Source organism: Chiloscyllium plagiosum, chromosome 7 (genome assembly GCF_004010195.1).
Source record: "Chiloscyllium plagiosum isolate BGI_BamShark_2017 chromosome 7, ASM401019v2, whole genome shotgun sequence".
Lineage (NCBI taxonomy): Eukaryota > Metazoa > Chordata > Chondrichthyes > Orectolobiformes > Hemiscylliidae > Chiloscyllium > Chiloscyllium plagiosum.
Window position 1 is genome coordinate 66048198 of NC_057716.1, and position 25999 is coordinate 66074196.

Below are 25999 nucleotides of genomic sequence, written 5' to 3' on the forward strand. Positions count from 1 at the left end.
ACAACAAAGTCCAGGGTTTACCTGGCCATTCCCACAAATGTGGGGGGCACTGCTGGTGGCAATTTTTGCCTTTGTGGTCACAGCCCTACCAGCGATCCAACCCTGGCCACTAGAAATAGCTTCTTGCTAGCATTTTCATCTCAGAAATCCCTGGATGACCCTATTGGAGTTCAGCCAGTATCTGGCAACAACCTTTATTCCGGACAATCACCCTTGCTCCCCATAGTAATATGCTATCCTCCACAGCAATCTGGTCCCATTGGGTTTAGAAATGTTTCAAATGGGGTTGTGATGGCCCATCTGTTTCCCCCATTACTACCAGCTGTTTTGGTTTCTCTAGGACAGAATCTTTGTGTCCACAGTCAGATATTGTCAGTGGTGACCGGAATGGTGTCCAGGAAGTTTAAAACCAAAATGAACTCTTCTAGGAGAGGCACCACCGGTGGAGTATCAGCCACTGGGAGGCAGCTGAAGGCATCCACATTAGCCGTTTGGCTTCCTGGATGGTGCTCTATCTTGTACGCACTGAGAATAACGGCCCAAAGCTGAATTCTATCAGAAGCTATGAGTGGCATTGCCTTGCTTTTCTTCAGTAGCCCTAGCAGGGGTTTGTGATCTGTTACTATGGCAAATTACTGTCCATAAAGCAATTGGTGGAACTTTCTCACACCAAAGATGACCGCCCAATCTTCCTTTTCTATCTGGCATATTTGCATTTGGCATCAGCCAAAGTCTGGGAATCATAAATATCGGGCATTCCTCTCCATTGGGCCACTGGTGAGCCAACACTACCCTGATGCCATATGGGGAGACATTAGACGTAAGCACTACCTCTTGCTTCGGATCGTAGTGGGCCAACACCTCAGATGACAATAGCTGCTTTTTCCACTTTGCTAAAGGCTACTTGTTGGCGATTTCCAAGGCTGACACTTTTTCAATGCCAGGTGTAAAGGTGTCAAGATGGAGGCCATGTTATTTTCTGTAATAATTCATTAACCTAAGGAAACAGCTAAGCTCCAGTACAGAGGTGGGACCCAGGGTTCCTTTAAACACCCTCAGTTTATCCTCCAATGGCCGTAAACCCAGTTTGTTGAGTCTGCAACCCAGGTAGGTCATTTGAGGTGCCTGGAAAACACATTTTTCCCTTCCAAGGTGTAAGCCTGCCTGGGAGAAACATTTAAAGCACTATGTACAAGTTCTCCAAGTGCTCTGTATTGGTCTTCCTGATTATTAGTAGGTGATCCAGATACTATCTGGAGTAGCTCTTGTAAAATGTCCTCCATCATCCACTTGAAAAGGGCATGGTCTGATGATATCCATATGGCAGTCTTGTACACTGATAAAAACCCTTATGGGTATTAATTGTAGCATACAGCTGGGAATCCTCAATGAATTGTAATTGCAGGTAGGCGTGGCTCATGTTCAGCTTTGTAAGGGACAGCCTACCACCTGCCAACTTTGTGTACAAGTCCTCTACGTGAGGCATTGGGTACTTATCCAGCTGCAAGAAATGGTTTACCATTTGGTCAAAATCCTGAAGGCAAACTGAGCCATCAGGCTTCACGAGTAGTACTGCCATGCTGCCCATTCTGTAAACTGCACTGGTTGGATGATTCCTTTGCTTTCTAACTCCTTATTTCTGCCTCTACTTTTGTCCACAGGGCAAATGGCATACGGCAGGCCTGGCAAAATCTTGGGATTGTTTCGTGGACAATACATAAAGTGGCTTTGGTCCCTCTGATATTCCCAAGCCCTTCCTGAAGAAGCCATTTGCTAGTTGAAAAATGTCGAGCCAATCTAGGTGAATCGTTCTCAATCAATTCTGCACCAATACGCTTGTGTCCGAGCCTTTTACTACCATCAGGACCATCAAAGGAATCATACAAGTCAGGCCTTGTAGGATTCCTTTGTTGTCTTGAGACTGTGTACCAGCAGCAATAACAATGCCTTGCCAGCCCAGACCCTGAAAGGCTTTTTAAGTCACTTGGCCAAGGATTGGCTTTGTTATGGTTCTCTGCTGGAGGCTGGCCTAGAGTTCCTCTGTTCAGGATACGCCTTGTGTAAGGTTCTGTGATTGCCTACACTCAAGTAGTGTTCCGCAAGCTCAGTCAGACAAGTGAGGACGTCCACTTCCATTGGGATGCCTTGTAGCTCCCATGCTGCATTTTCAAATGACAAAGCCACTTACAGCATCTGTTTGAAGTCCAGTTGGGCTTCAGCTAGTAGGTGTTTCTGCATGGTTACTTCATTAATCCTACATACCAAACAGTCTCTCAGCATCTCAGTCAGGGTTAACCCAAAACCATATGCCTCTGCTAGTCCCTAACCTTGTCAAAAATCCCGATACTGTTCTCTAACAGCCAAATAAAGCCCAATAGCCTCTCAGAATTAGAGGTGGTTTGGGGTCGTAATATTCTATAAACAACTCCATCAACTCTTGGAAGGTTTTAGTGTCTGATACCTCTCAGAAATTTAATCCCCATATAACCAAATATTCTGCAGGTGTACAGTCAGAAGAATTACTCATTGCTTTTCATCTGCCCCAATGTCATTCACCTGGAAAAAAGTTATAGTATTCTTTCCACATACTGGGCCCAGTTTTCAACAGCAGATCAAACAAGCCAAGCTTCTCAAATAAAGGCATGATGCCACAAATGCTTACCCCAACAGCAAGCTGACTGTTGCAAGCAAATGTTCTTCAGGCTCATACTGTTTTCTTCTGTTGCACTGATGTCCGTCCATCCATCCTTCCATTTATGCTCAGTACACTGGCTGAGACCAGCCAGCTCAAAGTCAGTCCCCTGAACTGAAGAGATTCTCAATCTCCTGTTTATATTGGCTTTCCAAAGGTTTCCTGATTAGCCCAGGTTAACATTCCCAGAGATCTCGTAGTCAACAAGGTCCACCTGGTTCCAATCACTACAGAACCACTGTATTTGCAACAAATTATCAAAAAATATCTAAATATTGAGAACAATTTTTAGAAATGACAGTTACCTTCCACCAAGCAAATCTTTCAAAGTGACATCCTGAGCAAGCAATGTTTTGATTTTTCGAAATAATCCAAATTTTGAGAACCACTTTATAATCACTGACTAGGTTTAGTCATTGCTAAGTCATCACAGTAATTATCTATTCTAATTTTAAAGCAAAGCAAGAAAAGTATTCACTTACTGAGGACATCCACAGTCAGGATCTCATCTTTGCAGAGCTTTTGACAAGTCTGATTGTCAGCCAGCCTCCCAGAATTAAACAATCTACATTCTATACACTCCCTGCAACAAACAGTGACATGGATTTATTATTTTTGATTTTCACAAGAAAAATAAAGGCACTCTGCCATCAGAGACACCTTAATGAAGGACTGTATTCGATGCTAGCCATCTAATTGTATACAGAAGCAACTCCTATGGGTGTAAGCCATAAAACTCATCAATATTTCTCATGAAGGTGAGAACACAGGTATCAAACATCGATTGAGTACAGTCAAAACTTGGATATTAACAAGGGTGGGTTGTAAAGGCCAGATTTTTGGAATCTAGAGCAAGCATCTTTTCCCTCTGACAGATTCCCCATCTAGATGTCAACTTAACTGAATGTTTAACTTCCAAATGTTCATGGAGAACTTACCGGTAGTTTGCAGACTGCATGAGCAGGGTGGAAGTGCTGGGAGGTTAGATTACCAATCCTGAGGGGCTCTGATTCCTAGTTGTGGGGTTTATCTTGGGTGGGGTGTTAGACAGAGGAAAATCACTTCAGCTCTCTTTGGTCTGCAAACAGCGCCATAAATATACACACCACCTCCCTGAAGCTGCCAGAATTCAACAAACCTTGGAAAACTGGCCAAGTTAAATCAGAGGCTGCCAACCTCATTAACTGTTGGCATGATTGGATTCCACCACTTGTTCAGTTTCCATCAAAACCAAGTACTGGATGACTATGGTCAGGTTTGCAATTTTCAAAAGCTTTAGTCTTTGACAATATCCCAGCCCACCTACAACATGACTACATATTGGTCTTTGCATGAGTGCATGTGTAGAAAATTTCATGAAGAGATCCATATCTTTATAAGAATGTGAAATAACATATTCAAGTGGTGTATATTAATAATGTTTACATTAATTCATATTATTGGTCCCGCTTGTACAAGAAACAAGAATGAGAGGGCAAAGATTTAAACTGATTTTCAAAATGAACAAAGTAGTTCAGGTATGGAATGCACTTCTTGCAAGTCTGGTGGAGGCAGATTCAACTGAGAAATTCAAGAGGGCATTGGATGATTACTTGAATAGAAATAATATGCAAAGGCATGCAGAAAAAGTAAGAGATGGCACACACAAATAGGAAACTAGTTATTCAAACTTCAGTTTCTCCATTCAACTACACCTTTCCACTGACCACACACTGATGTACTTAGTTTCATTAACTGAAATTTGTTGCCCTGTGCTTGGGAATTTTTTTGTGATTAGTTCAGACCTCAATAACCAAGGTGGGCTTTAGAGATATTTATATCAGCTTGGTTTGTTTTTATACTTGCTCTGAAATGCATGTAGCTGAAGGTGTAATCTTAAAATTGAAGGCGCAATTATCTGACAGCTGAGGCAAATCTAATTTTTATTTTATGAAAAGCTGGCAAGGCTGGCATTTTCTTCCTACCTCAGTTGCCTGGGAAGAATTATACTGATGTAAATGGGCTTCCACCAAATTTCTGACAGCTGAGAGCCCCTACAGTTATAGTAGTTATTCAACATCTTTAAAAAGATATTACTGTAATTAATATATAATGAGCAAAACTGAAAGAGAAGCCACTCTCATTCTTTGGACATGACTTACGAGGGTCAATTGGTGTGGTGAACCTTCTAGCCAATGCACAAAGTTGAAACTTATGTTGAACTATTCTGAACTCTGCTAGAAGAGTTGGAGGCCAATGCTTTCCCAGAATATTTTTCATGCACATAGTTGTGAAATGAATACACCTGCTAAAAGACTTTAAATATCAATCAATGTCACCCTCGAGGCACTCTTTTCAAAATTATACTTCAAGCTACTCCAAATTAAAGCAGTGCAGCGATCATACACAATTGATGGGTCAGACTGCAAATGCCTCAGATCGAATCGTGCTGCTCTCCGTGCTGATTATGACTTATCAAGTTTCACTCTAGTGTGAGGCTCCAGGCCTTTAGAAGTGGTAGGAACAAGTCTGGACAGCAGACCAAAGGACAGTTTAGGGAGGTAAGCTAATTTATAATTTTGCATGCTTCTCTTAAGATACATGCATGGAATTCCTTTCAAGAATGCTGCTCTTTCTTTCGAGGCTGAGCACATTTCAGAATGCTTGTGATGAATGGATTGTTTCACATTTCTCAGCAGTGTTTCAGCAAGAGATATATGCCACGAGGCATCACTGAACCATTTCTTACAGTAACATTGGTGAGCAACTCAAAATGAATACACTTTCTTTTGCAATTTTCTTTTCTTCCTTCTATATTTCTATGTATTTCAAAGCATGAAGATTGAAGCAAGAGTAGGTAATTTGACCTCTCAAGCCTTCTCTACCATTCATTATGATCATAGCTGATCATCGAACTAAATGCCCTAATCCCACCCTCCCCCATATCCTTTAATCCCCTTCACCACAACAGTAATATCTACCTCCTTGAAAAGACAATGTTCATCCTCAACCACTGTCTGTGGTAATGAACTCCACGGTTTACCCCTTATCTTTGAACTATTACCCTGGTTCTAGGCTCTCCCACCTTCAGGAACACCCTTCCTGCATATAACCTGTCTAGCTCTGTTAGAATTTTAGTTTTCTATGAAACTCCCTCATTGTTCTAAACTCCAGTGAATACAATCCCATTCATCTCAATCTCTCCTCCTGCCATCCCATGAATCTTTGCTGCACTCCCTTTAAAAGCAACCTGTAACCCCTCAATACTCTGCCTACATGGTTTTTCTTCATGTTGGGTCTTGACTGAGAGTCTGAAAATATGTAGCTAAGAAGAGCCAACTTAGCAAAACATGATTGTACACAATTTTAGGGATAATTTGCTGTCAAGGTTGACTAGTTGAATTCACTCTTACTCATTAAATGAAGGTGTTGTAGCCACCCCCTCACAGCTCACCCCGCAACCCATTCTACTATCCCCAACTACTGCTCTGCTGAGTTCAGTCAGCAAGTTAAGCACAAACTAGTAATCAAAAGTAAATTTACAGTTTTGTAAAGCTCAGTAACACATAACACCATGTATCTCAATGTCAGATTAACATAGGCTCCATGGAACACTTTGATTTTAATACCTACCATTTCTATGAATTGATTTAAGTGAAGCACACGTTTACATTATCAAAATGTAAACCATGATTGTGAAGCAAAAAGTAATATTTGCCTAAATTGGATTAACCAGTTATAGGTAGACCTTTCCACTTATAAAATGTGTTCAAATCAAACAATCTTTTGACTACAGCACAGGTGATGATTTCACACATTTGACTAAACAGACTGAAGGGGTTTTCTTCATACCTTTTCATGCCACAGGCATCAGGGCAGGTTGGGCACTTCTCACAGGTATCCCCAAATGCTCCAGGTTCAGTGCATGAACATCGGCCACATGCACAGTTTCCTCTACCGCTACACATTTGCCCATCATCTGACAGGCACGAGTCCATTTCTGTCGAACAATTGCAGTTGTCTCCAATCCAGCTGGCATGACACTTGCATTCACCACAATGACAGTCTCCATGCCCTGAGAGGAGGAAGTCAGAATGAAATATTGTACCCCATTGATAATAACCCATTAGATAGAATGAGTCAAATTTGACACGTCACAAATTTTATAGCTACTTTTGTAGTCACTGGAGAATGGGCATGCACATGTTCAAAACTAATCTTGAAGTTGAGAGAAAACCTATCTGAAGGAGGTTTATGATAAATTTGTATTCAAATAAATTATAATTATTATATAAATATTTTACTTTTTTCAGAATATCACGCAAATTTTAACAACTGTAACAGCAGGATATTATGCAAGTTAGAATTCCCCACAGACCTCATGAGGTGGCTTTGCCTAAACAACTAGAGACATAGTGCTGCTGCTAAGAAATATAAAAAGCTGCTATAAAGGCATAGTGCACAGCACATAGCCCTATCTTCAGCCACTAACTTTTGGGATGATTCTCTATTACTAGGCGGCAACACTTGTATCTAAACAAACAGCATAAAATGATCATACCAGAGAAAGTTATTCATAGGAAAAAATTAGAGGTAAGCTAAAGGGTTGTGAAAGTTTCAAAAATCAACAAAAGATAACCAAAAACATAATAAACAGGGAGAAAATAAACTTTGACAGTAAACTTGCAAGTAATATCAAGAAGATCAGCAGGAACATATTTACCTGTTAAAAGGAAGTGAGGAGCCAAAGTGAACACAGACACCATACTGAATGAAGAAGTAGGGATGTAATAGTAGGGAGAAAAAAAAAATTTGCTCTGATCTCCAGGATTTGTAGTCCTCACTTTCTCCTATGTAATAGGGAACCTACTTTGCATCAGCCTTCAAAGTAGAAGACACTAATAGCATGCCAAAACTATTAAATATTTAAAAAGGGACAAAAGGAGAGCAATTAGTTAATCTATTACTTGAGACAAAGTGCTAGGGAAACTAATGGGGTTAAAGACTGAAAAATTCCCTGGACCTAATGGGATGCACCGTAGGATATTAAAGGAAGTAGCTGCAGAGATGGTGATTGCATAGATGGTAATCTCACGGGACATCTTTGAAAATTTATTAACTAATATGAGCCTTGAAAATTTGCCTGGAATCAGCCTATGTCTGCAGGTAGCACACGTACCACTAAAACAGAGAATGTAGCATCTTTGGAGACAGAAACTCAGTTAGCATTTTGGGTCAATAACCTTTTGTTAAAAGAATCAATGACCTGAAATATTGGGTGTGATCTTCCATTTTTCTTCAATATGTGGGGCAAACGTGGTAGGAGGCAACTAAGCACCTCTGTCAGTGAGATAACTCACTGGACCACCTGCAAAGCAACTTAAGAACAGACGAGCGAGAGAGGGCAGAATGCTCACTCTATCACGGACCTCGAGAATATAGTTTCAGGTGCCTAGAGTCCACTGGATCAAATCGGAGGCCTCAGGGAGGAACCAGCAGTGAGAAGCTTTTCTTTCTTCTTATTGCAAGATGGGATCACAGGGAAAGATTAGTGCCAGAGGTACGGGAAAGGGGCTGCTTTCAGAGACCACCGCCTTGCCTCCCATCCATACTTCTGATTGTCCCCAGATTGTGGCACTGGAAGTACTACCTTCAACAGGGCAAGGAGTTTGTCTCGGTATCCCATAATCAACTACCTTTCTCACTTTCAGGAAGACAGCTAATTAGGAAGGTAATGAGTTGAGGCCCTTGAATGGCTTAAGACGGTTAATTTCTGACAAAAAAAAGCATCCCATGGACTCCAGCAGAGGTGGCAAGGATGGGTAAGCTTTTCTGCAGATCAAACTCGCCTCATCTCCCTTACTCATCACACTTCTTGCCACATCCAGGGATGGAGAAATTACATTCCTTACCTGCACCTGACATGCTGAGCATTTCCAGCATTTTCTGCTGCTTATTTCAGGTTGACAGCATTCATGGCATGATGCTTAAGGCTTCCAAAGTTGCCTACTTCAAGTAAGAATACCAGCAACTCTTTTGAGATGAAACAACTTTGTAACAACGTAATTGACAACCCATCCATCAGCTTTAACATTCATCCCCTGCACCACCAGTGCAAAGTGGTAGCAGTGTATCATGTTTACAACATGTACTGCAGTAACTTGCCAAGACTCTTTGACAGGCAAGGTCAGGCCAAGTGTCATAATTCTAGTACTTTTCCCAGTTCCCAGGCCCCTTATCCATTTGCTCCAATCCCCATTTATTATCCACCCTGTCAATTATGCAACTTATTTCTTTCCTTGCTTACAATATTCACTAATCAATTTACCAAAAAATTAAGGTAAAATGATAATGACCATTATTTGTATCTGCTTATGAACATCAAGTACGTAAGCAGCAATAATAAAAGCTGCAATTGTATAATGCAATGTCATGGTGCAGGAACCCTATAGGTGATTCCACCATGACTGTTATACACAACCTAAACAATAATAGCAATGATGATTGCTGATTGAACATGTACTTAATATTAAACAAATATTTCAGAATTACAATAGTTCTGTTTTGATTTAAAAGTTTATTTCTGTCACTCTATATATTGTTTCATTAAAACTGTATTACAGATTTTTAAAAATAAATATTTGTTACTATATAGGAAATATTGCTGCTCATGCAGATGGTCCTTGGTGTAAGCAAACCAGACAGCCATTAAACAAACCAGAGTTCCAACTAAATTTAAACAGCATCATGTAATTGTTAATTTGACAGGAAGATATCCCATTTATTATTTATAACAAAGTGCAGATGGGAAACATTGATTTTGGCAAATGCTTCAATGCTCATTAATAGATTCTACACATTGCTGTCATTATGTACATATGCTGCAAATTCATTCATATTTGTGGAAAATGTCAAATATTTACATCTCAGATAAACTTCACACAACCTTTTCCATTTTGTAGAAGTAAAAGAAAACAGCCTGCATGCATGATATTATTCAAAATAATTATTCCATACAACTTTTGTAACTGAAGTTTATTTTGTCAGTAATGTCACTGGGTAGAAAGATCAAAGATCTCCAAAGAAACAAATGGAAGGAATAAACAACATAAGTTTTCATTGACAGTGACAGGTCTTGGAGCCCTCAGGTGTCTTTGTACAATACAGCTTTTAAGAGGCCAGAATATAAAGAATGGTTCACAAATGTATGTGCTTCCTTGCTAAGCAAATCTGAAGATTCTGCTAATTGCCACTTCTAACAATAATATGTATTATATATCCATTATGTAACACAATTTTATCATAATATTTCAATACCTCAATAAAATCATAATAATGAAGTGGGAAAAAAAAGATAATCAAACAAAAGAACAAGATCAATGGGAAAGACACTTGGGAAATGTGTGCACTACAAAACAAATTACTGTGTCACTGTGAGCCCAGTACAGACTCTTGTCCTGGCAATTTCACCCCATAAAGTTTGATAACAATAAAATTTCTAAAGATGACAATATAAACAGAAGTCCAGATATGGTTGCAGCTTGGATGCCAAAGGTCATCTAGCCCAGCATATTTTGAATGATTATTAGATTAGATTACTTACAGTGTGGAAACAGGCCCTTCAGCCCAACAAGTCCACACCGCCCCGCCGAAGCGCAACCCACCCATACCCCTACATTTACCCCTTACCTAACACTACGGGCAATTTAGCATGGCCAATTCACCTGACCTGCACATCTTTGGACTGTGGGAGGAAACCGGAGCACCCGGAGGAAACCCACGCAGACACGGGGAGAATGTGCAAACTCCACACTGTATGTTGTACGCTGTAAATTTAAAGCTTATTCCCACAATTTCCATGTAAGATATTGCATTGCATTTACATAAGATAAATGTGAACAGCATATCTATGAGTTCTGGGTTATTTATGAATTACTTATTGTCAAATATGACTAGAAAGATGCAGTGAAAAGTGTTTTGTCGCTACAATCTGGCGCAATTTTGAGTTGCAAAAATAACAAATTACATAAATAAAAGTTCAGCTTCTATACACAAATTCAAGGTCTCTGCAAGGTGTCCAGGGTCTCAGGAAGTCCCTGCTCTGGGTGCAGCAGCAACAACCGCATACTGCAGTCAGGAGTCCCCACTTCAGGCACTGTCATGTCACAGCTGAAGACCCGCCTTATCTCTCTCTCCCTCCTTTCTTCGCTTTATCTTCTGACATCTTGGAGAAGCCAGAGCGGAGTGGCAGGTGTTGGCTTCAGCTGTGGTGGTGCCTGGAGTGAGAACTCCTGCCTGTGGGAGGCCCAAAGGTTCGAAATGTGAGGGAAAAAAAAGGCAAATTAAGTTGAAAAATATAAGTAAACATCAATAGCAAAAAAAAGAGAGAATGAAGACAATATCCTGAGAGAAGCACCTTTAAAGTACGTATTTTAATGAAGTCCCTTTGTGGTAAAGAGCTTTTGAGCTTTGCTTGTTAATTTCAATAGATTTTCTTTGCAAAAGTTACAATGGACAATCAAGAAAACTCCCACTAAAATAAATTTTAGTCTCACAGTGTAGCTGCCCTTTGATAGATTTTAAGCAGTATGGGATGATGTAGCAAGCTTTATGAAATCTCTCAGTGGCAATAAAGATTCTATCTATTCTGACACTTGCAACACTGGTGACTCACTGGACAGTGAGTCCATACTCTGTTTTATATCATTGCTGTTTTTTAGTTTCTTGCATTTATTTTGATGAGGGTTAAAATTTCCAAGCGTTTGGATCGTCAACACAGCATGTCATCAGAATTTCCCTACTTTAAAACATTAAAAAAATTAAGACTGCTATTTATTAATGTCGAGATACATTCAAAGAAAAATATGGAGAAGCTTAACAGTATTTAGTTTTGTGGTAGTAAACCTTAAATGACTCTCACTGTTTTCCCCACAGAGCATCCAATTGTATCTAAAATTATTCCAACGATCTCACTTAACATTTTCTGGTCAGATTTTCAACTAAGAGCACTTGTGAGACAGTTGATGTGAGTCTGCAAGTAGAAACTGCTACTATTGACCTTCAGGCACCATCATAGTTTTCTGGCAGGCTTCTGAAATAGCAATAAGCGGAACCACAAAGCTGCCAGGAGGACAGCAGTTGCAGATTTGCAACTTTCTATGAAACTGACCCAAAAGAGAGACTTTAGAAAAAATAGTCTCAGAATTGGAAGCCTGGAAGTTCCAATTTCTTTAAAGCTAATCTTTCAGCTATATTGCTTTGGCTGCTCAATCTGGACCAGCGATTTATTGACCTCAATGAACTCTGATGCCTGTGGCCCAATATTTTGCAATAGGAGAGCTGTGCTCTCCCAGCCCTGTTCACAGTACCTTCCAAATTCAAATTCTCTACAACCTAGAGAAACAAAAGCAGCAGGTGCATGGGAATATTATCTGCATGTTCCTCTCTCAGTCATGCCATAACATCTTGACATGGAAATGCATCAATTTCTGAACTGTTATGTCAAAATCTTGGAATTCCCTCCCTAATCATGATGACAATCTTTGCAGATCCAGTCTTGTAGTTACGTCCTTGAGGAATTTTGCCTGATTAATCATTAGAAATGTGACTGAGCCACGCCTGGTGAGGTTCATTGAAGTTACCCACCCATAGTAATCATGCCACCCCTCAGTACATCTGCCTAATGATTTTTCAAAATGACTGTCTCACCATTCAATATTTGTCTGTAAAGTTTGATATTTTGGTCTCAATAGTGGAAAGTTCCTCACTGCTGATCTCATGTGATTCTCCCAACTTTCTCACCAATGACTAAGTCATTCAGGGGCTGGGAAGATTCTGCCCTGAGAATGTGACTGTATTAGTCTGTTGTTTGACTCATCTGGGGACAGCTCTCAAATTTGACACAAGCCAACAGATGTTAGTAAGGAACTCTTTGTGGGGTCGAACACATTTGTAGTAGTCTTTGGATCCTAGGTTGATGCTGGGTGCCCTATCCAGTATCATTTGCTTTTTTCAGACTTTGTAGTAATTTTGATACAACTGAATGATTTGCTTGGTCATTTCATAGGGCAGTTAAGAGTCAGTTACATTGTTGTAGGTCTGATGTCACATGTAGGCCAGACCAGGGAAGGCTGGCATATTTCCTTCCCAAAACTGTGCTAGTGAACCGATGGGTTTTTAACAATGGTTACATAATCACCATTTAAGCTTGATTTTGATTCCAGGTATTATTGAGTTCAAATTTCACAACTGTAGTAGGATTTGCCTGGGGCTCTGGATTACTAGTGCAGCAACTCTACTCTGCACAGCCATCAAAACCATTAGGTACATTACCTCAAAAATCAGATCTCTGACAGCAATTGGCAAATTTAGTCATGGCAGGAAAGAATCTAATTATTTGAGTAACTGCAAGCTTTTCTGTGAAATAAAATGTTTGTAAATAAATGACAGTTAAATAAATACTCCTCTAGCTTACAAACTGCATCTGCTTCTGCAAGTAATGGTAAATAATACGGTTAAAATGGAATGGGTTTTAGCCATTATCTGATTCAGATATAGCTCAAAATATAAACTTACCCAAATCCCAAACAGCAGCAACTTCCTTTCTCAAAACTAGATTTGCCAAATGCATTCCCTAGGTGAACAAAATCAGCACACAGTTTCAAACTAGCAGTTTTGAAACTAAATCGCAAAATTACACTGTATTACCTAAAAGGATCAGCACCAAGATGTCAGCACAGTAAATTTACTCCCTTATCTAAAAATTTAATTATAATGTGCCAGATAGTTTTGCACGTTCACTGAATAAAAAGGCAAAGATTTACTGAAATGAAAACAGCAGCTTTCTGCTCTTTGGAATTTACTAGTGACTTAAAATGCAGACTGCTCCTTTCCTGAAAGAAAAGTTGGAAAGCCCACACTATTGTAAAACTGATAAAGAATGGAATCTAAATTCTAACATTTACTAATTAATTTAAGGAACTACATGCCTCAATCTCAAAAGTCTGAAAAGAAACCTCTACTCATCCAAGCTGATGGCTACCCTGCTAACTTTTCTTTTCTTGCTCAGTGTTAGTTTTCCTTAATCTTTTCTCCAGTGCTTTAAACTATCCTTTATATTCTTTAACAAATTGTTGCCTTTGGTCCCCACCAAAAGCTTTGTGCTCTCACTGCCAGTTCCACCTGCACCCTGGACACAATGACAACTCAACCCTGTTTAACCCTGAACTAAGGACTGGAGTATTGTTAACACAACAGTAGCTCCCAACTTGGCAGGATTCTGAAACGTGAAAGTTTGTACTAGAATTCCAAAAGAAAAAGCATAACTTGAACAAGAAAGTAAAAGGGAAATCTGAACTTGACAGAAAAGTTTTGATTGTACAAACAGGGCATGTTGAAAAATTTTCATAATGAGTTAGACTTAACTGCTGATTTTCATTTGGCGAGGAATATTCATTTCACACCTGAATTCAGAGAGCAAAGAGTGGAAATATATTTTGTACCTTTTGATAAAATTGCTACAATGTTACATTAGCTTAAAGTTGGACTGTCTTACTGCAAAGCTTATTTGTGTAGAAGACTAGATTTGTACTTGTTTCTTTCAGACACATGATAATTAAGATATAGTAAAAACATGTTCTCAATGACTGAGTTAGAGATGGAGGCTTTAAAAAAAACAGAATCAAGACACTTATGTGGAATTATACTCAGCTGACTGCAGTTTGTCTTCAGACTGTTCTTGATATTGTCATAGATCCCATGATTCCTATTTCTTCAGCAGATGTCTCATTAACTTTGTGAACTCCAGTGCAACTGCATACAACAGTTTTAGAACAGCTGCCAAATCACCAAATTGCAACAAAGACTGAACATACTATTTTAAAATTCACTCAACTATCCAAATTGGAAGAAATCAACATCTTTATAACTGGATTGAAATGCTGTAATATCCATACAAAAGGTCAATGGTTCGAAACTGGGCAGAAAGTCACCAACACACTCTTCAGGCATAGTGGTAGTGTCTCTACCTCTGAGCTAGGAGGCCCAGGTTTAAGACCCACTTGCTCAAGAGATGAGTAAAAATATATCTGAATAAGTTAGTCAGAAAATATCTATAACTGTCTTGAGCATGTCATTCAACATAATCTACTACTTCTCATTCATTCCCAATTGGGAGAGCTAAATGAAAACTAACACTTTCGACTTATCAAGGAGAGCAACAAATCTTTTACAAATATACTGAAAGTGAAATGGTGAAAATGGGAACCTGGACCCATCAAAAGTAGATGCACTCGCATAAATGATACATAATGAGGAAAGAATAAATTTGTAAAATTAGTACTTTGCATCAATTTTCACAGTGGGGATACAGGGTGAATACCATTAGTACAAATAAGCTAAAATAAGTTAGGGAGAAGAATTTCATGTAAGTAAACCCATGGAAATGGAGAAAATAATGGAACTTTAGTCAAATCACCAGGACCTATTGATTTCCATGCCAGCAGAAAAGTTGAGAGATATTTTTGAAGTCTCCAGATTCAGAGTTGTGTCTTTGTTGAAAAATTATAACTGGCGCTCCATCGTTTAAAAAAATACTTAGAAAAGGCCAGGTAACTACAAGCCTCTAAGTGTGGGAAGTTACTGGGATCTATCATTAGAGTTAGAGTTAGAGAGAATGAGCACTCAAACAATTTGCAGTTAATCAAATAGTCGGCACACATTTCTGAAGCGTGGATCATATCTGACCTTTGTACAGCAGACAGAGAAATCATTCATAGAAATTATCTTGAAGGACTTCCAGAGGTCAACTGGTGAAATTTCACATAAGAGATTATTAGCAAAAACGAGAGTTCAGAATTGGTTGTTTTCTTGCAATGGGGTGTTAGGAATGGAGCAAGGTATACGGATTAAAAATTCATTCTCTAGTTGATGGGTCTTGACAAACCTGTTCAGCAAGTAAAAATGCTGACTGACTTTATCAGAAAGTTATCAGGATTTGAAGGGATAAATTAAGAGGGCAGATTGGTCGACATTCCTTCGAATTTAGAGAGAAGGGATGATCTAATCACACTGTTCAAAATTAAAAGGGATTCTATGCTTTAATATATTGAGATTGTGATCTTAAATTGGCTTTTAAGAAAAATATATGTTGATAAATTGCACTGAGTTCAAAACCTGGCTGTGTGGAATTGTGGCCAGATTGTAACACATGTAATGGACCAAAAACCCAAAAGGAATTGAGTTATGATATTCTAAACTGACGTCAAACAGGAACAGGAGATTTTAATTTCATTAATGAATTAAAGCCTAGGTCTCAAGTGTGAATGTAAACTGTGTAATAATCCACTTTGCCACTTGTCCTTTATTTTCAATTATCAGACAAGCTATTTAAATTGTCTCAATTTCTCTTGTTTCCTTTCTTACTGTTTCAGAAACAAATTTTCAACTTAGTTGACAAGTAATTTGCTTGGATTCAGCAGGAAGCATTAGTCCAACTCTTCGCATTTTAATAAAATGCACCTTCTAGCTAAACTACCGAATAGTACGGTCAGAAAATCCAAATTTGATATTCAGCTATTTGTGGCATAAATTGACTAAATAATATCACAAATTATCCTCTTGGAAATGTCTAACGGATATTGGGGACTGAAGATTTAACAATTAACCACAGGCTGGAGATTATGTGCCCTCTTGAGGTGTGCTTTTGGTAGGCTGTCATGTCATTAGGCTGGGTGGTTAACCCACCACCTTCCTATGCATTTCTGAAATTGCCTGTTAAAAGCTCAACTGATCCTGATAATGTGCTACCCATGCCAAAGTATGGTCGACGTGGGTAGCTTGGTGGGAGTGGATAAGCTGTTTGTGTTTATAAAACAGCAGGAATTAAGGAGGTTACTAATTTCAAGGGTGCCCTTTGTGCATTGAACATACCCTCCCATTCCTTCCCAACTATCTGCTCTGAAAACCTCAACCTCACCACTCCATGAACTTTCAAAATCCTCCCCAACTGAGTACTCTAGCTTTGCCTCACTAGAGAATCCATGCTGTCCTCTTTCATGGCTATTCACCACTACCGAGCAGTTGGTGCTTATGGCTAATCATACTGGTCAAAATCAAGATGGGACTTCCTCTCCAGTGAGAGATGAATGTTGCATTTCAAATTCACAGCTTCTGACTTCTGACGCCTCTGCTCCACTGTGGTTTGGCTGGGAAACAGCATGCTTCCAAGAGGCAATATGGTTTGTTTTTCTTCCCTTATGGTGTGGTGCAATATCCAATAGGAGAGCTAAGGAAGGAGCATTCACTGCACACAGATGGTAAGCAGATTGGGTTGGCAAAGTCAAAACTTGGCATGGAGATGATCTTGCTATTGGTATGAAAAATGAATACTCAAAACATAAATGAATGATTTGGCACACGTTACATTGTGCTTCAAAAACAACTTTTCATATATTTAGAACAATTCTAACTAATTTTTTTTATTCTTTACATAAATCATTTTCCTTCCTGCAACTCAATGTCTGCGGAACTTGGAAGTTTACATGTTCAAGTATGCATTTAGTTATCTATTTATGGATTGCCAAACTGATGCAATTGCTAAGACTGTGTTAGTTACAACAGGATCTCAACAGTAAAAAAAACAAGTTTTTATTCATTCACAGGATGTGAGTATCACTGGTCAGGCCTATTTAGTGCCTATTCCGGAATCAAAGGTCTGGAATCACATGTAGGCCAGACTCGGTGAAGACAGCAGTTTCACAGAATCCCTACAATGCTTAAAGGGACCATTGATCCAACAAGATCTGCACCAAGCCTTCAAAGAGCATCCCCATCAGACCCAGCCCTCTACCCTAGCCCCATAACCCCGCATATACCATGGCTAATGCACCTTGACAGCACATCCTTGGACACTAAGGGACAATTTAGCAAGGCTTTGGATATCTTTGGACTGTGGGAGGAAACCAGAGCACCCGACAGAAACTTTCTTGGTTAGCTATGGTTGGTTTAGCCTTCTCTCAGAAACTTTCTTCCTCAATGGGTTGTGTTTTTGCCGAGAGTCATGAATTACCTCTTTAAACGTCTGCCACTGCTTGCTCAGTGTACTTCCTGCTAATCTAATTGCCTAGGAGAAAGTGAGGACTGCAGATGCTGGAGATCAGAGTCTAGAGTGGGGTGCTGGAAAAGCACACCAGGTCAGGCAGCATCCGAGGAGCAGGAGAATTGACGTTTAATTGACGAAAAGAGAAGTAGGATAATTGTAGATGGATGAAGTGTGAACATTAGAGAACAGACAGAAAATGGTTGATCTAAGCTTTTTATTTAAATTGGCTGCTGGGTATATGGGAAGCATCTCAGCCACTATTATAGTACAGCAAAAGGAAACCATTCTTTTGTCAAGCTGTTTTTCTGAAAGTTGAAGTAAAACCTCAGACTTTAGTATTTATCTATTGTCTGGCAGCCTGAATTAATGTCATGCAATAAAAATATTTTCCAATGTAATGAAAGCTGGTATTAAGTTGTGATTAAGCAAAGTGGAATCCTACTTATGAATCTTACTTCAACAGTCTCCAAAATTTTCAAAAATATTCTGTTCTGTAGATGTTCAAGATCTACATTACAATTCTACACAAAAAATATCGACAATTCATCACAGTTATCTTCACTTAGTGTGAGCAAATTTATTTCATTTGTTAATGCTACATGTGAACAACTGCAATTGACCTCAGGCATATAGGATTAAGAGAGCGGTTCCAACCTACTAGAACCTGGTTTATAGTGCCTGATTAAAATTCTGACTTTTCTCAGAAGATCTGGACGTGTAGAATTCTGCACTCAGCAGTTAAATGACAAATGTTTAGAGAACGTGTGCATAGAAATTTTTAAAAAGAAAACTGCAATGCTAATTAACAGTAAGTAGATTTTAAAGTTTATCCAGATGGTCAAGTTTGGCACCCCAGAGAAGCTAAACTGCATGTATTGTCACATTGAGGCAGTGTGAGATCACCTCTCGCATGAACTCCATTGTGATGCCTTCTGTTCTTGGAAGAAATTAATTCTCTCATTGCAATTTCTGCCTCCTATTGCATCTAATTTTGCAATAATCTAAAATAAGGGGACATATACTAGGAATTAGTATCAGGCCATTCAGAAGAGTGCTGAAAATGTGTTGCTGGAAAAGCGCAGCAGGTCAGGCAGCATCCAAGGAGCAGGAGAATCGACGTTTCGGGCATGAGCCCTTCTTCAGGAATCAGCCCTTCTTCGGGCTCATGCTGCCTGACCTGCTGCGCTTTTCCAGCAACACATTTTCAGCTCTGATCTCCAGCATCTGCAGTCCTCACTTTCTCCATTCAGAAGAGTGGTCAGGAAACATTTCTTCATGCAAACAGTAGCAGCAGTGTGGAACACTTCCATTAAAAGGCAATTCACAGAATCTGAATTATTGTGCCTGCACACCTCTCCTTCTGTGGTACAACAGTATCAGAGGGATAAATTTTACTAGTGCCACACTCTTACCTCTTGCCATAACCCTGCATATTCTTTCCCTTCAGATAATAATCCAAATCCCTTTTGAATGTCTCAATTGAACTAGTATCCATCACACAGACAGTACATTCCAGATTTCAACAACATGCTGCAAGAAGAGTTTTACTCTCACACCTGTTGTCAGTGATCTTGAATCTGTATTTCGTGGTCTCTCTCAATCCTTTCACCAGTTTGAACAGTTTTTCCCTAACCACTCTTTGCAAATCTGTTATGCTTTTGCATAAGCCCTGAAGAAAGGCTTATGCCCGAAACGTCGATTCTCCTGTTCCTTGGATGCTGCCTGACCTGCTGCACTTTTCCAGCAACACATTTTCAGCTCTGATCTCCAGCATCTGCAGCCCTCACTTTCTCCTCGATGCTTTTGCATTGGTCAATTGAAGTCCTCTCAGCCTTCTCTTCTGCTAGAAGGATCCCAGTTTCTCTTAATTTACTTTCATATCTGAAATCCTTCAGCTCTGGAACCTTGTCAAACCTCCTCTGCATGTTTTCCAATGCCTTCACATCCTTCCTAAAGTATGCATTCAAAATTGGATGCAAAATTCCACCAAGGGCAAACTATTAGTTCAATATAACCTCTTTGCTCTTGGAAGCTACATCCCTTTCATTAAACTCAGAATACCATTTACTTTACATAATTGCTCTCTGAAGATGTCCTGCCATTTTTAGTGACTAATGTGCACATACATCTAGATTTCTCAGGTCCTGCACCCCCATTATATTTGTGCTTATTTATATTGTCTTGATGTATGGTGTATTGTGGAGAAAAAAATGTGCATAACCATGTGTTCTCCACTGAAAATCCTTGAAGTTAAAAGAAGGGCTTCACACAGTTAGTTCCTACATCTCCTCATCTGCCACTTTCTCACCACTTTGTTATTTGGGTTTGCCAAGGGCACAATCATCCTGGAGACCCTCTGTAGTGGGCACTGAAGCATTAGGTGAGTCTAAACAGAACTTCAGCTCAGCAATCCAGTGGCCTCTATATTGCTGCACTCACTGAGGCACGAGGGGCACTGTAGCTCTCCATGGTTGGGTTTTGTGGGTTGGTCACAGATGTCACTTGTGTGGACGACACCTTGGTACTCAACTGACTGTGTGACACTCGACTGACTGAAAATACATGAGTCAGAGAGCTCCTAGGAAGTGAGCACATACCTACAAAATTTGTAGTGGTTACACACAATTGCAAATTGAGAAAATGAAAGGCTTTTGTTTCTGTTCAGTCATTTCCCATTGTGCCATTTGAAAGCCAGTATCTAAATGAGCAGCATATTCTGTACAATCACTGCTTAGATTCTGCCTTTCATTAAGCTTGTCAAATTATTAGCTTCAGGGTGTCATCGAGATTCTGGGTGCACTTTCAGAAATATCATCTGCAACTTGGGACAATCTTCTTTCCCTGTAAACTTTGTTCTAGGTTCATCAGTAATGGGTAAGGTGGAAAAGTACATCCAAATTGTATCCAATGGTGACATAATCCCCTGATAAGAGAACAACCTGCATGGTTGATCAGTGCTTGGTTTATGCAGGTCACTGGATGATTCTGGGAGCTCCCAGCACAAATCAAATGGTCCTTCTACTTGTGCAAATCCAACAATGACACTGATTCATAACGCTCTGGCTGCCTGTATCTCAACTTCTACAGTGAATTGCACCAATTATTGGCTCTTTTGAACAGGGTATTGGTGATTGCCCTGATACACCTGTGAGTGGTATATTGTAAATTGCCATACAAGTCTCTTGTAACAACCTGGAAAGATTCACAAATGTAAAAATTCAAACTCTATTCTGACTTTTAAAGTGCTAACATTGGAACTCACCCCAAACACATAGGTCTTCCTGACTGACAGCTTTTAGTTAATTGACAAAAGCCAGTGACATCCTCCACAGTCTCTGACATTCTTAAATTTGTCTGTATTATATTTGATTACATTGCAAGCTATGGATCTCACTAGCCCCTGGTTGCCACCATCCTAACCTGCCTTCACCTCTGGTGGCTCTTGTCAGTATTCTGGTCTTTGGTTTACCTGACTGTCATGGACTGTTGGTTTCTTATCTGCTGCTTCAGAAGCAACACTGGCTATACTTAAACCAGCCTCTCTGCCTGAGATTAACTGTAAATGTTTCCCTGTTTTGCTTTAGAGTGTGTGTACAACATGCTGATAGATTAAAAATAGGTTTCTGCCACCTGCCATTAGAAAGTAAAATCTACTTTCAATCTTCTACCAACTTAATGGTAAACCTACATCCTACTTTCAGGAATTTAACATTCTGGCTTCAGTCTAATTAAGTTTCCTCCCACTCCACCATGTCTCCACTCTTACAGGCCCTATCCAATACTGCCCTCCTTGCTGGCAATGTAGATGTGCTAGCGCTTCCAGAGATGGCAAACTCTTATTGACACTACTGATATTGACTGTAATTTTCAAACTAAAATTTCTTGCTCCTTCTTGTGAAAGTTATTCTATTTGAATTATTTGCTCAATTTCTAGCACTGTACATTAGTTTCCCTAATCCTGCTTTCTTTAGTCTTACACTATTATCACATCAGTTTACCATTTGCTGTTCTCCAGCTAATCATTTTACAGTTCAATCTTGTTAATTTCCAAAATACATTTCCTCCTTTTCCCTCACTGTTGCTTCATATAAATAGTTCATCTGTAATATGCTTCAAATTCTATTGAAGAGTTACTTGTGAAATGATTTATCTTCATTACCAAACAGATGCTTCCCCATTTGCTGATTGCTTGCTGAGTTGGTTCTTACTGGAGTCAGACTAGATTTCTACTGTTGAAAACTGACAAGGCAGCAGCACTAGCTGAAATAGATCCAAGGATACACAGGGATTTGAGAATGGAAATTTCAGAGGGACTGGCAATAATGTTTCAGTCTTAGATTCATTAGTGGTGTCAGAGGGTGTTGAAAAAGGGTGTAAGGGTATAAATCAATGACACAATAGTCAGCCTGACTTCAGTAGGTAAGGAAATTTCTAGAAACAATAATTTGGGACAGAGTTATTAGTCAAGTTGACAAATGTAGGGTAATTAAGGAGACAAAAAATGTCATAACGGAAGATAATGTTTAATTACCTTCCTGGAGTTGATGTGAGGTAACAAAGGGTTGGTTAGGGCAATGCTACTGATGTGGTGTATACAAAGGCATTTGATACATTGCAACACAACAGAAATGTGGACATATTTACAGCTTATGTAATGAAAGGGACAGTAGCAACATGGATATCAAATTTGCTCAGTGACAAAAGACAACCATTTTTAATGATTATTTTCAGGCTAGGGAAGGTTTATAGTGGACGCCCCCAGAATTAGGTGCTGTGATCCTTGCCCTTCTTGAAATATAATGATCTAGACTTTGGTATATAGGACTTTCTTTCAAAACTTTTGGATGATACTAAACTTGGAAACAATGTGAACTGAGGAGGATAATATAGAACTTCAAAAGGACAGACAAGTTGATGAAGTGGGCAGATGAAGTTCACTAGAGAGAGATTTGAGGTGATACATTGTTAGGCTGACCATTGAAAGATATATAATGTACATAAAGGTACAATTTTAAAGTGCGTCTAGGCACAGAAGAACCTGTACATAATTCATTGAAGATGGTAGGCTAGAATGAGAGCACAGTTAACAACAAAAAGGCTTTGCTGATTTTATGCTGACACCAGAAGATCTTCAGCTAGAGTACTACATCCAATACTGTGTACTGCACTTTAAGGATGAGAAGGCATTAGAGAGAGCTCAGAAGAGGTTTATTGAAATGGTTCCAGGGATGGGAAATTTTAGTTATCAAAAGGTGTCACGGTAGCTCAGTGGTTAGCACTGCTGCATCACAGCACCAGGAATCCCGGTTCAATTCCGCCTCGAGCAACTTTCTGTGTGGAGTTTGCACATTCTCCCAGTGTCTGCGTGGGTTTTCTTTGGGTGCTCTGGTTTGCTCCCACAATCCAAAGATTGCAGGTTAGGTGAATTAGCCATGCTAAATTGCCCATAGTGTTAGGTGCATTAGTCAGGGGTCAACATAGGGTAGGGAAATAGGTCTGGGTGGGTTATTCTTTGGAGGGTCAGTGTAGACTTGTTGGGCCGAAGGTCCTGTTTCCATACTGTAGGGAATCTAATCTAATCATAAGTACGTAAGATTCGGCCCATTGAGTTTGCTCCACCATTTGATCATGGTTGATACTCCTCACCCTCATTTTCCTGCCTTCACCTCCTTAGATTCAAAATGCTAAGGCTCTTCTCCTTGGAGAAGAGAGGATCAAAGGAGTTCTGACTGAAGAATTCAAAATCATATGAAGTCTGGACAAAACAAATAGGGAGTGAATGGTCTCACTCAGCAAAATGACTGAGAATGAGAGGGCACAGATTTAAATTAATTAGTAAAAGAAACAAATTGAAATGGGGAAAATACTTTCCTGCATACAGCAAGTGGATGGGATTTAGAATACACTGCTGTGTGTATAGCGGAGGTAAACTGAACTGAAGAATTCAAAAGTGAATTAGATGGTTATTTGAAAATAAACAGCTTGCAGTGTTACAGGGTGAAGGACTGAGAATGGCACTAAATGAAATGCTCATTCAGACAGTCAGGGCAGCCATGATGGGTTGAATGGCGGCCTCTTGCACCGTAAAAGTTCTATGGATTTTTTTCAATTCTCACAGACACAGTCTAAGTTGCTGAGCGCATTCCACTGCTGCAGTATGTGCTTCTTAAACCAAGTTTAGATTTATAATAAACTGTAATTTCAGTATGAAGGCTTAAACGTTTTTGGATTGACATTGAAGTTGTGTTAATATTCCCAAAACCTGACCTCTAATTATTGCATGCATTAGAAAAACAGGAATATTTCCTTGAAGCCATGTGATTAGCAGAGATGTGCAACAGTAAACCAAATACAATTCAATTAGGTTACATGAATGAACTCATGCCAGCCTGAATATTTGTATGCGCACCTAGATGAAAAAATATGTAGAATCCCAAATATAAACTGATTGGGATGTCTTGCAATAATGAATGAATCATAAAATCAATATAAATCTGTACATGTTGGACTTTAAAATCTGTAGTATAGGCATAACTCTTTCTACATTGGAGCATATTAATAAAACCTGAGGGGGATTTGGTCTGAAGTAAATGACAAACACTGTGGCAGAGAGTTTATAATATCCAATGACAAATGTCTGCAATTAATAGGAAATGAAGGATGTAATATTTTTATTGAAGGTAAGCACATCTCATTTATATCACAGACAGATGAGTTTCAGGCTATCAATTTAACGTTCATAAGTATCTTATTATAACAAGTTGCACGACATTGAAGTTAAATACTAGTTTCATTATTATCAGAAATCCTGACATGGTGGGGGGAACAATCTCAGCAATTCCTACTGTATTGTAAGAGGAGGGCAGTAGCGGCAGGTGGTGGTGGAGTGGGGGATGGGTGGAAAGATATTCATGGCTCAGTAAGGAAGTTAAAGGTAAGAAAGACAAAAGCAAAAGATTTAAGATATTGTGATTTGTATTAATTCACAGGATATGGACATCACTGGCTAAGTTATCATTCTATGCCCTTCCTCGTTGCCCAGAATGCAATTGAGATTCAGCCGCATTGCTGTGGGTCTGGAGTTACACGTAGGTCAGACCAGGTAAGGATGGAAATTTCTTTCTCTGAAGGACATTAGTGAACCAGATAGGTTTTTCCTGACAATCAGCAATGGTTTCATAGTCATCATCAGACTTTTAATTCCAGTTTTTTATTGAATTCAAATTCCATCATCTGTCATAGTGGGATTTCAACAGAGATCCCCAGAACATTACCAGGGTGTCCAGATTAATAGTCCAGCAATAATACCATGGGGCCATTACTACCTGTAAGGTTGAGTGGCAGGCTGGAAAATTGGTTATCGTTAAATGGTTCCCAAATGGTTACTATGAAGTCATAAAATGAGCAAAGGCAAATTATGAAAGAAAACTTGGGCTAAATATAAAAACAGATAGATGCTTTTGCTATAATTATATAAAAGTAAGGCATCAGCTAAAGTGAATGTTGGTCCCTTGAAGGATAAGACTGGGGAATACAGAAATGACAGTGTCACTAAATCAACATCTTTCTTCAGTATTTACGATGGACAATATGTGTGCCATTTCAATGGTAACAAGTAATGTACAAATTATAGAAATGGATGAACTTGGAACTTGGCAGGCCTCATCAGTAGGACATGTGCAAAAAGTTAGCAACAGTTCAAGACAGCTTGCATGACCCAAAGCTATACTGCCCCTTTTAAAGGAAACAACAACTACATTGGAATCAAGTAAAGGGATAAGCAAATATTTTGGCCCAAGTTTATAGCACTTGTGCTAACAATGTCAACATTCAGTGCAGACAGCCACAGACAACTTTCAACTGGCACCAGTGGCTCCAAAACTACCATTACTGTGGAGCTGACTTTGTAGTTAAAATATCCAAAATTGCAAAACACACGACAGTGGTGCCATTATACAATGAAAATCTCACTGACATAGCCCTATACTAATTACACCGTTAAAATTTATGGAATATGCATAGTAAGCCAAATTCACCTAAAACAAGTAAGTAAATTCAGAGCTCTCATATCAACAACAAACATCAGGAAAATGTATTATAATATCTCCTACTGTGTGAGACTAAAGGCACTTTATATTACTTCAGTTGTGATTCTAGGAAACCAGGGTTTATAAACTAGCTCCTTTCATTTAAATTATTTTAAATATGACATCCGTATCACAGTGTTT

At 39.3% G+C, this 25999-nt stretch overlaps 1 protein-coding gene across 3 annotated transcripts in view; it reads right to left on the minus strand.

The window, feature by feature from the left end:
• itgb5 (integrin, beta 5) overlaps positions 1-25999 on the minus strand; it is a 136300-nt gene that overhangs the window by 22921 nt on the left and 87380 nt on the right. For all 3 annotated transcript variants that reach the window (XM_043693954.1, XM_043693953.1, XM_043693955.1), the window contains 2 exons: positions 6524-6746; positions 3175-3275 (listed from right to left, as the gene is read on the minus strand). In XM_043693954.1, the coding sequence (XP_043549889.1) occupies positions 3175-3275; positions 6524-6746 (324 nt within the window). The remainder of the gene's footprint in view (positions 1-3174; positions 3276-6523; positions 6747-25999) is intronic.